Source organism: Pseudophryne corroboree, chromosome 2 (genome assembly GCF_028390025.1).
Source record: "Pseudophryne corroboree isolate aPseCor3 chromosome 2, aPseCor3.hap2, whole genome shotgun sequence".
NCBI lineage: Eukaryota > Metazoa > Chordata > Amphibia > Anura > Myobatrachidae > Pseudophryne > Pseudophryne corroboree.
In genome coordinates, this window is record NC_086445.1 from 539,907,240 (window position 1) to 539,922,489 (window position 15,250).

Here is a 15,250-nt window from a genome sequence, read left to right on the forward strand (position 1 = left end):
TAAGCCTGTAGGTGGCATCAAAACTTTTCCCAACTGGTCTTGAATTTCATCAAAATATTGCCTTTAATGTGTTTAAAAAAACTAAAAATGTTTTCTTCTTGGCAGCTAGCTCAGTTAAGCTAAACAAGCAGCAAACGGACATCGCTGTAAACTGGGCAGGGGGACTTCATCACGCCAAGAAATCTGAGGCCTCTGGGTTTTGTTACGTCAATGACATTGTGCTTGCCATTCTGGAACTCTTAAAGTATGTATGCAGTAGAATGCCTCTATTTCTGACTGACAATCACCGGTTTAAATTTTTAACATTGTTGTTGCTTTTATTCAGGTATCACCAGCGAGTACTGTATATTGATATTGACATTCACCATGGTGATGGAGTGGAGGAGGCCTTCTATACTACCGACAGAGTTATGACTGTTTCTTTTCACAAGTATGGAGAATATTTTCCAGGCACTGGGGACTTGAGGGTGAGTTATATAACCTTGTATTCAGAAATTGTTATTAAGAGTACAGATAACTGCAGGCAACGATCAGAGATTTAGGGCCTGATTCAGAGATGTACGTAAATCCAAAGGTTCACATACAACTCCGATGTTTGTGGAACGGTGTAAGCTGATTGGCTGGTGTGTTATCACCTTGCTCTTATCACCGCTTTATCACTTTTCCAGGCGTAAGACATCTGCAGTGACCCAAGCTGCAGCATGATTGACATGCTGCATTCGTTTCAGAGTGGGGGTGGTGCTTCTACTTTTCCAGAAACCCGGGGGCATGTCTGCCCTTTTGTCTGCGAGTAGTGAGGTCAGTGTCTGCTTCTTCATATGCAGACTTACTGTCCTTGGGCGCAGGCTGGAGGTGGCCATTGTGAGTAAGTCTAGGCTTACTCAGATTGCTTATGCTGCAAACTTTATGAGCATTGGTTGTATTGTTGATCCGATCCGCATCTTTGGATTCTGGCATCAGATTTGACATGCTGGCAGGAGGCGTCTTCCTAAACCCCCCACCCCTTTTTTTTTTTTTACTTCAACATCAGACGCCTCATGCCAGGCATTAGCATACTGTGCACTGTAGCTGCGCCCAAAGACGATGCTGCTGTGCAAAAGTGTCCATCTCTCTATCAGGACCGTAGCACATCATCATTAACTTTAGATCAGGGGTAAAATATGAATTTGGCTTTGAGGGTGCAGTAAAGAGGTAGCAGTTTGGATTGACTGTCAGTCTAATGTAGTTTCCTTCCTTTATACTCTTTCTTTATATGTAATTAGGACATTGGAGCTGGAAAGGGTAAATATTATGCAGTAAACTACCCTCTGCGCGATGGTATTGATGATGAGTCCTACGAAGCCATTTTTAAACCAGTAAGTACCCTTTGTATTACATGTATGGAAGATATGGGACTATTGTGTTTTGTGTGTGTTCTGTCTCCTCTGGTTCTTAACAATTTCACGCTGCATGTGCCAGGTTATGACAAAGGTTATGGAGATGTACCAGCCAAGTGCAGTGGTCCTGCAGTGTGGTGCAGACTCCCTCTCTGGGGACAGACTTGGATGCTTTAATCTGACTATTAAAGGTGAGTTGCATGTTGTACTAAAAAATGTTATACTAATCTTACAGATGTACAGTTTATTTTTATTGTCCATCCACTTTTCTTTCTGTAGAGCTCATAATTTGGCTGCTTTTTGATTCCAAGTATTGCAGTATATGACTGCATCATGTGATTTAAACATTATTGCCCCGACTTGATTGGGGACCCAGCAGCCAGGATTGTGTGTGTGACCTTACTCTTAACTGTGCGTTTCCAAGTCGTTATCCGTCATATTGAACTTTCGTTACTTTTCAATTGCTTTACGTACAGGATGTATTTCTTTATCATCCACTAGGGGTCACTGGAGTACTCTTGGGATATGGACGGGCTTCCGTAGGAACAGCACTGAATATTTAAATTTAGAACACTCCACCCCTCCATATCCCCGAGTACCTCTCAGTGTTTTTTCTGTGCTCGAAGTAGTAACAGCTAGGTGACTCAAGTCACGTTTACTATTGAAGAATTTTCTTTTTCTTTTTTATTTGATTTTTATTTTTACTATTTTATACATCCCTTTCCCCCTTCCAAAAGGCAGGGTCAGGGATAGTGCAGCTGCTGATAGCAGCAGGGGCGTGTCGGGCCTCTCTGAAAGAGCTCCCTCACAGCCACACAGACAGCCTCCTGCACAGGCTGGCCGGCGCTTGTTCAGAAGCCCTGTCGGAGCCTCCTCACAAACTGCAGAATACAGGTATGTGAACGGGGCGGTCAGCTCCCGCTGCCGCCCCGAGGTGTGGGGATATTGTTAGCGCTGCTCTCTACTTAGTCGCCCGCCGCGCTCCACTTAGCAACCGCTCCCGCCGCTGATATCCCCACTCAGCCGCCTGGCGACGGCCACAGCTACCACTACAGCCGCCTGGCGACGGCCACAGCTAATGCCTCCGGCCGCCGCTGCTCTCCCGCTCTGAGGGCGCCGGCCGCCGCAGCTCTCCCGCTCACGGAGCCGGCCGCCGCTACTGCTCTGGGTCCCACCGCTAGTTGACACGCTGCTTAACCGGTCTCGCAGCGCTCGGGGATACCCGCTGGAGCTCCACACTGCCGCTGCTTTAAATCGAAAAGAGCAGGCAGCCATTACAAGGAGGGGGGCCAATAATAAGGGGGCAATAAGCATAAGAAATACTGCAGCAGCAGATGCTAGGCTGCAGGGATATTTGCAGGGTTATAATCAGTTTGTAACCAGCACTATGATTATATGTGTAAGCATGCATGGCAGCCATTTTAACCATGCTTCCTATGTCTTCCTGCTGTGATTCCAGAAAGTTCCAGTACTACATCACTACTCCACCGGAGGCGCAGGGGTGTTAGTGGGAATTTGGGATCACATTTCATAGTACTGGCCACGTGTACTGCACTTGGCCAGATATATATACAGAGACACCTTACTGCTATTTTACTGAGTCGTGCAAGTGTCTGGTTTTTGTGTATTGTATTGTCTGTTGCCATAATGAGTAAGGCACCAGCAAAAAATAAAAAGCATAATTGCAAAGTCTGTAGCAGTGTGTTACCGGATGGATCTACCACATGTTCAGTATGTTTTGTGGATTCGGTTCAGAATACCATTTCTGCTCCTGTTTTACAACCAATGTCCTCACCGGACCCTCCGTGGGGTATGTTAGTAAATGTACTGGATAGGTTACAATCAGAATTGACCGCCGCTCGTCAGGAGCGGGAAACGGTAAGATCTGAATCTAGGGTGAGACCGCCAGAACTACCGGAGGCGTCTCAGCCTTGCGTAAGGTCCAAATCCATTTTGGGTAAACGGGATAAATTTCATATGTCTTATAATTTTCCAGTGTCTGCTATGTTGCATTCTGACGAATCCATGCCAGACCTCACGGAACAAGATGAGGGTGAGGAGGGCGAAGTGCAGTCAGATGGCGAGGATTTTAACAGTTCCGGCATTGATGATCTCATCAGAGCGGTACGTCAGTCTCTGAAGTTTACTGAAACTGAGGAGCCTCTCACAAATGATCAGGTCGTATTTACTAAACGGAAAAAAACACCAATAAGTTTTCCTGTGTCGGAATCTCTTAATCAGATGTTAGTAGAAACACGACAGAATCCAGATAAACGGTTTGCTATACCTCGCAGATTTAAGTCTAGTTACCCGTTTCCAGACTCGGTAACATGTACATGGGAGAATCCACCAATAGTTGATTCTTCAGTATCAAAGCTTACCAAGAAATTAACCATACCAGTGCCAGCAGCTACTACGCTTAAAGACCCTTCAGATCGCAAGATAGAAACTATGCTAAAATCCATGTATGTAGCAGCAGGTGTGATGCTGAGACCTGGATTGGTTGGCATTTGGGTCACTAAGGCGCTCATAATATGGCTTACAGAACTCAAATCTGATTTACATGACGAAAACCTGATAATTCTTGTAAATCAAATGATTGAGGCTGTAGAGTATCTCTGTACAGCGTCTACTGACGTCTGTCAGCTCACTTCTCGTATTTCATCGTCGCTAGTTACGGCACGAAGAGCACTCTGGCTACGTGCTTATCATGCGGAGGCAGAAGTCAAACGAGGTATAGAGGCGTTGCCTTACGATGGCAAGAAGTTGTTTGGTCCTGAATTGGACGCATGGATTGCTGAGGCTACGGGAGGTAAGTCTGTTTTCTTACCATTGCCTCCACCGGTATCAAGAAGAAGGTACGCTGGACCTTCGTTCAAATCCTTTAGACCTCAGCCCTTTCGAGGACGTGGCAGAGGAACAGCCACGCCTGCTAGACGTGGTCGCGGACGTGGTTTCCGACAAACCAACACAACTCGCCAAGACGCTAAGGTTACCGACAAGCCAGTGGCATGACGGGCTACCAGCCCATCTCGGTTCTCCGATTGTGGGAGCACGCCTTCAGACGTTCCATTTGGCGTGGTTCCACACATCCGCGGATGGGTGGATCCGCAATTTAGTGTTAAAAGGTTACAAAATAGAGTTCGACTGTCTTCCGCCTCTGCGGTTTTTCAAGACAGGATTGCCTCTGTCGGACGACAAGAGGACGGTTCTGCAAATCGCCATCCAGTCCCTACTGGATTCAGCAGTTTTGATTCCGGTCCCTGTACACCAACAGGGTCAGGGTTATTATTCAAGTCTGTTTGTAGTACCGAAGCCGGATGGCTCAGTCAGACCAATATTGAACTTAAAGGGTCTCAATCAGTACGTAACTTACTACAGATTCAAAATGGAGTCTCTGCGTTCGGTGATTGCGGGTTTAGAGCCAAAGGAATTTATGATTGCGCTAGATCTCAAGGATGCGTACTTACACATTCCAATTTGGCAGCCTCATCAGAAATTCTTACGGTTTGCAATACGCCAGAACCATTACCAGTTTCAGGCTCTACCGTTTGGCCTGTCATCAGCGCCTCGGGTATTCACCAAAGTGATGTCTGTGATGATAGCTCACCTCAGATCCCTGGGAGTGACAATAGTTCCGTATTTAGACGATCTGCTCATCAAAGCTCCTTCTCCAACATGTTCTGCTAACATACGATGTACTGGTTCACCACGGTTGGATTGTCAACTTCAAGAAATCACATCTAATTCCGTCTCAACGCCTTCAGTTCCTAGGTATGATTCTCGATACGGTCAATCAAAGAATTTACCTACCACAGCAGAAAGTACAAATTCTACGCCATCTAGTACAATTAGTGCTCAAGCCACGCACAGTGTCGGTACACTTGTGCATTCGCCTCTTAGGCACAATGGTGGCAGCTTTCGAGGCGCTTCAGTTCGGAAGATTTCACTCTCGTCCAGTTCAACTGAATGTGCTTGCCCAGTGGTCAGGCTCGCATCTGCAGATTCACCACAGGGTGAGGTTGTCGCCAAGAGCAAGAGTATCTCTGCTCTGGTGGCTCAAGGAACACAATTTAACCGCAGGAAGACGGTTCGGAGGTTGGAATTGGATAATTCTAACTACGGACGCCAGTCTCAGAGGTTGGTGAGCGGTAATTCAAAATTGTCAGCTCCAGGGTCTCTGGGCGGATCACGAAAAATTGCTGTCTATAAATGTCCTGGAACTCCGCGCAATTTACAATGCGCTACGACAAGCAGTGCACATGCTTCGCTCTCAGCCTGTCCAAGTGCAGTCAGACAATGCGACGGCGGTCGCATACATCAACAAACAAGGAAGAACGAGAAGCCGCATGGCAATGCGGGAAGTAGCTTGAATCCTCAATTGGGCGGAATGCCACCAGGTGATATTGTCGGCCGTGTTCATTCCGGGAGTGGACAACTGGGAAGCGGATTATCTCAGTCGTCGGGATTTTCATCCAGGCGAATGGGCATTAAATCCAGAAGTGTTTCACATGTTGGTTCAGCGATGGGGTTATCCTCAGGTGGACCTGATGGCATCTCGACACAATCACCAAACGTTCCAGTATGTGTCCAGAACAAGAGATCCAAAGGCAGTGGCGGTGGATGCTCTCACTGTCGCGTGGCCGTACAGTCTTGTTTATCTGTTTCCACCGTTTCCGTTGCTCCCTCTGGTGCTAAAACGGATCAAAAGAGAGTCGGTCACAGTCATACTAGTGGCGCCTCATTGGCCTCGGAGAGCTTGGTTCTCGGATCTCCAAGGACTACTCGCAGACGATCCTTGGCCGCTTCCACTACGTCCAGACCTGTTACAACAAGGTCCGTTCCTTTACCCCGATTTAGCGCGGATGCGTTTGACGGGGTGGCTGTTGAGACCGCCCTCTTAAGAAGAGAGGGCATTCCAGATTCGGTTATACCAACCATGTTACGAGCTAGGAAGCCGGTTACGGCAGCTCATTATTACAGAATATGGCGTGCCTATATAGGTTGGTGTGAAACTCGGAAGTTTCCGACATCATCTTTCAAGTTATGCCGCCTTTTGTTGTTTCTACAAACAGGGTTAGATGGAGGCCTGCGTTTATCTACACTAAAGGTGCAGGTATCTGCTTTGTCAATTTACTTTCAAAGACGATTGGCTCTATTGCCGTCTATACGCACTTTTCTCCAAGGTGTCCTCAGAGTACAGCCTCCATTCATTCCACCTACAGCACCATGGGACTTGAATCTGGTTTTAGAGTTCTTACAGTCTTCATATTTTGAACCCTTACAGCAAGTGGATATAAAGTTTCTCACTTGGAAAACAATTTTTCTCCTAGCCTTAGCTTCGGCAAGGCGTGTTTCGGATTTGGGTGCCTTGTCATGCAAGGCACCGTATTTGGTGTTTCATGGTGACAGAGCGGAACTTCGGACGAATCCCGCCTTCTTACCAAAGGTAGTGTCATCTTTTCACATCAATCAACCAATAGTAGTTCCTGTGTTGACAGCACATTCTGGAACTCTGGATGTGGTACGCGCATTACGCGTTTATGTATCCCGAACGTCTTCAGTTCGTAAGACGGATACGTTGTTTGTTCTCTCTGATGCTGCCAAGATAGGTTGGCCAGCGTCTAAACAAACCTTATCTAGATGGATAAAACTGACCATACGTCAGGCTTACCTTCATGCTAGGTTACAACCGCCTACGTCAGTAACCGCTCATTCCACACGTTCTGTGGGAACTTCATGGGCAGCTGGTCGTGGGGCTTCTACGACGCAGCTTTGCCGTGCGGCTACATGGTCTTCAGTGCACACGTTTGTGCGCTTTTACAAGTTTGATACGTTTGCGGCATCAGCATCTAGCTTTGGCCGCCTAGTGTTACAAGTGCCAAACAGCTCTCCCGCCCACGGGGGAAGCTTTGGTACGTCCCAAGAGTACTCCAGTGACCCCTAGTGGATGATAAAGAAAATAGGATTTTGGTACTTACCAGGTAAATCGTTTTCTTTGAATCCATAGGGGGCACTGGACGCCCACCCAGAGCAGTTTTACCTAGTTGTGGTGAGTTCTGAGGATCTTATGGTAACGCACTTTCACAGACTGGTTCAAATTACAAGTGCTGGTTAGGGTGTCAACTGTTTAGTTGTCCGTTACGTTATGTGTCAACTTCGTTGTTGTTATGTTATATGTAATACTCCATTGTCAACCTCTCTATAGTTCCTGTTCGGCTCAGTAAAAAACACTGAGAGGTACTCGGGGATATGGAGGGGTGGAGTGTTCTAAATTTAAATATTCAGTGCTGTTCCTACGGAAGCCCGTCCATATCCCAAGAGTACTCCAGTGCCCCCTATGGATTCAAAGAAAAGGATTTACCTGGTAAGTACCAAAATCCTATTTTTGTGGATTAAAACAAGGTGGTCTGCTTTAAGGCCCATACACTTTGGCATTTTGAGCTACTTTGAGCTCAAACTCGGCCAGTGTGTATGGCCGAGCGGTGAGCGCTGATGCACGCTCCCGCTTCATCACTGGCCATCCGTCGGGCTGTTTAAACAGCCGAGTGAAGCACTTTCCACAGTCTCCTACTGTGTGGAAAGTGCTTCACCCCCCATGAACATTGCTGGGCACAGTAAAATAGCTCAGTGTGTATGCACTGAGCCATTTTCCTGCCAGCAATGTTCACAATCATCGCTGCGCATACACGCTGGGCAAAAACGCCCAGTGTGTATGCACCTTTAGATAGATTTATGGTAAAGCTGACTTCTATGTACATGATTGTTTTAGGACATGCCAAGTGTGTGGAATTTATAAAGACTTTCAACCTTCCAATGTTGATGCTTGGTGGTGGTGGCTACACAATCAGAAATGTGGCTCGCTGTTGGACATATGAAACCGCTGTGGCACTGGACACTGAGATCCCCAACGGTTAGTATATTTAGTCTCTCTTTGAGGCATTTTATTAAAGTGCATCACCACAGAAATCTACTTAACTTTGTTAGTATAATAGTGAAAGTGGTTGACTATTGCAGTTTAGCATTATCTACTAATAAATGATTTAGAGGGTGAGGCAACTTACTAGGAGAAGCATAGATAAAGCCTGATGCGAAATTAAAGCTTTCCTGTAGGTGTTAGCTTGTTGCTTTGTGGAAAAGCTGGAGTTTTTCCTCAAGTATTAATTTGACTATTGCTGTCTAATAGGGCCCCCACACGGAGCGATTTTGGCACATTATCTCCGCGATGTGACTAGATCGCTAACAAATTAAGAAGAAATCGCTCCGTGTGTAGTGATGACAGCAATGCGTGGCCCTGTGTGTCGCTATCGGGCATCTAGATCATTCAAGCATGCTTGAAATATCTAGATATATCGCTTAGCGAGAGATGCCAAATCGCCCGTGTGTAGTGAAGCCAGCGATGAGCGATTTGTGTCACCCGAACCACTCCCTAAATATTTCCTTTTTTTTTTTTGTGCTTAAAGAAATCACCTACACCTGAATCGCTTAGCACACATCGCTGGCCAAATCGTTCACTGTTAATGGCCGATCCTGTTTCCTCTAGCTCAAGGCAAATCTATACTGAATCGCTCTGCACAAATCGCTGGCCAAATTCGCTCCATGTATAGTCCCCTTAAGATATCCATTATTTTCTTAAATGTATCCGTTTCAGATACGAAGTGTGATTCTAGTCTGACATGTAGGGCTTTTTTTTCAGCAGGAGCTTCTATACTGGCTACAACCGGCTAACAAAGCTATTCTTATGTGGTTTGATAGATTGTCTGAAACTATTGAGGCAGACAAATCTTATATAGTGATGTTACTTGCAATTATTCCGATGTTTTTTTTTTAGTTTGAGATCTGCTAGAAGTTCTTATTCCATTGCATCAAAACGTGAGATGCTGGTTCTAAATCTAAACTATCTCATAAGCCATTCAGTTTTCTGATGTACTCTACAAAATTATTTTTTTTAAATTACATTTCTCTGACGTCCTAGTGGATGCTGGGAACTCCGTAAGGACCATGGGGAATAGCGGGCTCCGAAGGAGGCTGGGCACTCTAGAAAGATCTTAGACTACCTGGTGTGCACTGGCTCCTCCCACTGACCCTCCTCCAAGCCTCAGTTAGAATTCGTGCCCGGCCGAGGTTGGATGCACACTAGGGGCTCTCCTGAGCTCTTAGAAAGAATAGACTTAGGTTTTTTATTTTCAGTGAGACCTGCTGGCAACAGGCTCACTGCAGCGAGGGACTAAGGGGAGAAGAAGCGAACTCGCCTGCTTGCAGCCGGATTGGGCTTCTTAGGCTACTGGACACCATTAGCTCCAGAGGGATCGACCGCAGGCCCAGTCCTTGGTGTTCTGTCCCGGAGCCGCGCCGCCGTCCCCCTTACAGAGCCAGAAGCAAGAAGATGGTCCGGAAAATCGGCGGCATGAAGACTGTCTTCACCAAGGTAGCGCACAGCACTGCAGCTGTGCGCCATTGCTCCTCTCACACACTTCACACTCCAGTCACTGAGGGTGCAGGGCGCTTGGGGGGGGGGGAGGGGCGCCCTGAGGCAGCAATAAAAACACCTTGGCTGGCTAAAATACCTCAATATATAGCCCCAGGGGCTATATATGAGGAAAATACCCCTGCCAGAATTCCATAAAAAGCGGGAGAATAGGCCGAGAAAAAGGGGCGGAGCCTATCTCCTCAGCACACTGGCGCCATTTTTCCCTCACAGCTCGGCTGGAAGGAAGCTCCATGGCTCTTCCCTGCAATCTCTACAGTACAGTAAGAGGGAAAAGAGAGGGGGGGCATTAAATTTGGCAGTATATATACATATATTATATGAAAAGCAGCTATTAGGGACATAACTCAGTTAGTCCCTGTATATATATAGCGCTCTGGTGTGTGCTGGCATACTCTCACTCTGTCCCCCCAAAGGGCTTTTGTGGGTCCTGTCCTCGTTTAGAGCATTCCCTGTGTGTCTGCGGTGTGTCGGTACGGCTGTGTCGACATGTTGAATGAGGAGGCTTATATGGTGACGGAGCAGAGGCCGATATATGTGATGTAGCCCCCTGTGGGGCCGACACCAGAGTGGATGGATAGGTGAAAGGTATTAACCGACAGTGTCAACTCCTTACATAAAAGGGTGGATGACGTAACAGCTGTGGGACAGCCGGCTTCTCAGCCCGCGCCTGCCCAGGCGTCTCAAAGGCCATCAGGGGCTCAAAAACGCCCGCTCACTCAGATGGCAGACACAGATGTCGACACGGAGTCTGACTCCAGGGTCGACAAGGTTGAGACATATACACAATCCACTAGGAACATCCGTGACTTGATCCCGGCAATAAAAAAATGTGTTACACATTTCTGACATTAACCCAAGCACCTCTAAAAATGTGTTTTTAGGTTGGGGAGAAAAAACAGGCAATGTTTTGTTCCCCCATCAGATGAATAAATAAAGTGTGTGAAAAGCGTGGGTTCCCCCGTTTAGAAACTGGTAATTTCTAAAGAGTTACTGATGGCGTACCCTTTCCCGCCAGGAGGATAAGTTACGCTGGGAGATATCCCCTAGGGTGGATAAGGCGCTTACACGGTTGTCAAAAAAGGTGGCACTGCCGTTTTAGGAACGGCCACTTTGAAGGTACCTGTTGATAAAAAGCAGGAGGCTATCCTGAAGTCTGTATTTACACACTCAGGTACTAGACGGAGACCTGCAGATCGTGCTGCTGCAGCGTGGTCGGTGACCCTGTCAAACATGAGAACATATTAAAGACGTCGTCTTATATATGAGGGATGCACAGAGGGATATTTTGCCGGCTGGCATCCAAAATGAATGTAATGTCCATTCTGTCAGGAGGGTATTTGAGACCTGTCACGGGACAGGTGATGCTGACTTTAAAAAGATTCTGCCTTATAAAGGTGAGAAATTATTTGGGGATGGTCTCTGGGACCTCGTATCCACAGCCACAGCTGGGAATAAATATTTTTACCTCAGGTTTCCTCACGGACTCAGAAAGCACTGTATTATCAGGTACAGTCCTTTCGGCTTCAGAAAAGCAAGCGGGTCAAAGGCGTTTCCCTTCTGTACAGAGACAAGGGAAGAGGGAAAAAGCTGCACCTGTCAGCCTGCTCCCAGAATCAACATTCTTCTCTCGCTTCCTCTGAGCCCACAGCATGACGCGGGGGCTCCACAGGTGTAGCCAGGTACGGTGGGGGGCCGTCTCCAAAATTTCAGCGATCAGTGGGCTCGCTCACAGGTGGATCCCTGTTTCTTTCAGATAGTATGTCAGGGGTACAAGCTGGAATTCGAGATATCTCCCCCCAGCCGTTTCCTAGATTATGGCTTGCCGACAACTCCCTCAGGCAGGGAGGCTGTACTAGAGGCAATTAATAAGCAGTATTCCCAAAGGTAATACTCAAGTGCCCCTACTTCAACAAGGACGGGGTTACTATTCTACACGGGTTGGGGTACCGAAACCGCATGGTTCGGTGTGACCCATTTATATTAAAATCCTTGAACACATACATAAAAAAAATTCAAGTTCAAGATTGAATCGCTCGGGGCGGTTATTGCAAGCCTGGACGAGGGGGATTACATGGTATCCCGGGACATCAAGGATGCTTACCTGCATGTCCCCATTTACCATCCTCGCCAGGAGTACCTCAGATTTGTGGTACAGGATTACCATTACCAAGTCCAGACAGGACTGTACAAGGCATCGAGGGTGTTTACCGGGGTAATGGCCGAAATGATGATACTCCTTCGAAAAAAGGGAGTTTTAATTATCCCGTACTTGGACAATCTCCTTATAAGGGCGAGGTCCAAGGAGCAGTTGCTAGTCGGGGTAGCACTATTTTGGAAAGTGCTACAACAGCAGGGTTGGATTCTAAACAGTCCAAAGTCACAGCTGGTTCCTATGACACGTCTACTGTTCCTGGGGATGGTTCTGGACACAGACCAGAAATAAGTGTTTCTCCGGGAGGAGAAAGCCAAGGAGCTGTCATCTCTAGTCAGAGACCTCCTGAAGCCAAAACAGGTATCGGTGCATCATTGCACGCGAATCCTGGGAAAAATGGTAGCTTCCTACGAAGCAATCCCATTCGGCAGGTTCCATGCAAGAACTTTTCAGTGGGACCTGTTGGACATGTGGTCCGGATCGCATCTTCAAATGCATCGGCTGATAACCCTGTCTCCAAGGACCAGGGTATCTCTAAAATGGTGGCTGCAGAGTGCCCATCTTAAGGAGGGCCGTAGGTTCGAAATACTGGACTAGGTCCTAGTGACCATGGAGGCCAGCCTTTGAGGCTGGGGGCAGTCACACAGGGAAGAAACTTCCAAGGACTTTGGTCAAGTCAGGTGACTTCTCTACACAAAATATTCTGGAACTGAGGGCCAGTTACAATGCCCTGAGTCAGGCAAGGCCTCTGCTTCAAAACCAGCCGGTACTGATCCAATCAGACAACATCACGGCGGTCGCCCATGTAAACCAACAGGGCGACACAAGAAGCAGGATGGCGATGGCAGAAGCCACAAGGATTCTCCGATGGGCGGAAATTCATGTGTTAGCACTGTCAGCAGTGTTCATTCCCGGAGTGGACAACTGGGAAGCAGATCTTCTCAGCAGACGCGACCTCCACCCGGGAGAGTGGGGACTTCATCCAGAAGTCTTCCAAAGGATTGTACACCTTTTGGGAAAGGCCACAGGTGGACATGATGGCGTCCCGCATCAACAAAAAGCTATAAAAGATATTGCGCCAGGTCCAGGGACCCTCAGGCGATAGTTGTGGACGCTCTGGTAACACCGTGGGTGTACCAGTCGGTTTATGTGTTCCCTCCTCTGCCCCTCATACCAAAGGTATTGAGAATAATAATAAGAAGGCGAGGAGTAAGAACGATACTCGTGGTTCCGGATTGGCCAAGAAGAGCTTGGTACCCACAACTTCAAAAAATTATATCAGAGGACCCATGGCCTCTGCGGCTCAGACAGGACCTGCGGCAGCAGGGGCCCTGTCTGTTCCAAAACTTACCGCGGCTGCGTTTGACGGCATGGCGGTTGAACGCCGGATCCTGAAGGAAAAGGGCATTCCGGAGGAAGTCATTCCTACGCTTATTAAAGCTAGGAAAGAGGTTACAGCAAATCATTATCACCGCATATGGCGGAAGTATGTTGCATGGTGTGAGGCCGAAAAGGCCCCAACAGAGGAATTTCAACTAGGTCGATTTCTGCATTTCCTGCAAGCAGGAGTGAATATGGGCCTAAAACTGGGCTCCATTAAGGTACAGGTCTCGGCTCTGTCGATTTTCTTTCAAAAAGAACTAGTTTCAGTACCTGAAGTTCAGACTTTTGTAAAGGGAGTGCTGCATATTCAGCCCCCATATGTGCCTCCTGTGGCACCTTGGGATCTCAACGTGGTGTTGAGTTTCTTAAAATCACATTGGTTTGAACCACTAAAAACCGTGGATCTGAAATATCTCACGTGGAAGGTGGTCATGTTATTGGCCTTGGCTTCTGCCAGGCGAGTATCAGAATTGGCGGCTTTGTCTTATAAAAGCCCTTATCTGATTTTCCATATGGATAGGGCAGAATTGAGGACTCGTCCCCAGTTTCTCCCTAAGGTGGTGTCAGCGTTTCACCTGAACCAGCCTATTGTGGTGCCTGCGGCTACTAGGGACTTGGAGGACTCCAAGTTGTTAGACGTGGTCAGGGCCCTGAAAATATGTTTCCAGGACGGCTGGAGTCAGAAAATCTGACTCGCTGTTTATCCTATATGCACCCAACAAGCTGGGTGCTCCTGCTTCTAAGCAGACTATTGCTCGTTGGATTTGTAGTACAATTCAGCTTGCACATTCTGTGGCAGGCCTGCCACAGCCAAAATCTGTCAATGCCCATTCCACAAGGAAGGTGGGCTCATCTTGGGCGGCTGCCCGAGGGGTCTCGGCTTTACAGTTTTGCCGAGCTGCTACTTGGTCAGGGGCAAACACGTTTGCAAAATTCTATAAATTTGATACCCTGGCTGAGGAGGACCTGGAGTTCTCTCATTCGGTGTTGCAGAGTCATCCGCACTCTCCCGCCCGTTTGGGAGCTTTGGTATAATCCCCATGGTCCTTACGGAGTTCCCAGCATCCACTAGGACGTCAGAGAAAATAAGAATTTACTCACCGGTAATTCTATTTCTCGTAGTCCGTAGTGGATGCTGGGCGCCCGTCCCAAGTGCGGTGTATCTGCAATACTTGTACATAGTTATTGTTAACTAAATCGGGTTATTGTTGAGCCGTCTGTTGAGAGGCTCAGTTGTTTCATACTGTTAACTGGGTTTCATATCACGAGTTATACAGTGTGAATGGTGTGGCTGGTATGAGTCTTACCCGGGATTCAAAATCCTTCCTTATTGTGTACGCTCGTCCGGGCACGGTGTCCTAACTGAGGCTTGGAGGAGGGTCATAGTGGGAGGAGCCAGTGCACACCAGGTAGTCTAAGATTTTTCTAGAGTGCCCAGCCTCCTTCGGAGCCCGCTATTCCCCATGGTCCTTACGGAGTTCCCAGCATCCACTACGGACTACGAGAAATAGAATTACCGGTGAGTAAATTCTTATTTTTCCTGCTAATGTCCCTACACCAAAATCCCTATTGAAAGTGGCTCCTATTCTAGTTTGGGATTTTCTGACCCAAAACTTGAGTTTTATTCAAAACTGTGTCTGGTTCAGAAGCCAGATGGTAAGGTTTTTTTTTGTACTATTTTCTCTAGCTTCCATAAGGGATATTGGGGAGACTTAGTACGATGGGGTATAGATGGGGTCCATAGGAACCGGTGCTCTTTAAAATTCTTCACTGGGTGTGCTGGCTCCTCCCCTCTATGCTCCCTCCCACAGTCAGTTTAGAAAAAAATGCACTCAGGAGAGGATGCAC

The 15,250-nt window shown here is 47.4% G+C and overlaps 1 protein-coding gene across 1 annotated transcript in view; it reads left to right on the plus strand.

Annotated features, from left to right (window-relative positions):
• The window catches only part of HDAC1 (histone deacetylase 1), a 148,800-nt gene that overhangs the window by 99,036 nt on the left and 34,514 nt on the right, over positions 1–15,250 (plus strand). The window contains exons 5-9 of the mRNA XM_063954269.1: positions 106–244; positions 326–467; positions 1,263–1,355; positions 1,459–1,567; positions 8,149–8,289. Of these exons, the coding sequence (XP_063810339.1) occupies positions 106–244; positions 326–467; positions 1,263–1,355; positions 1,459–1,567; positions 8,149–8,289 (624 nt within the window). The remainder of the gene's footprint in view (positions 1–105; positions 245–325; positions 468–1,262; positions 1,356–1,458; positions 1,568–8,148; positions 8,290–15,250) is intronic.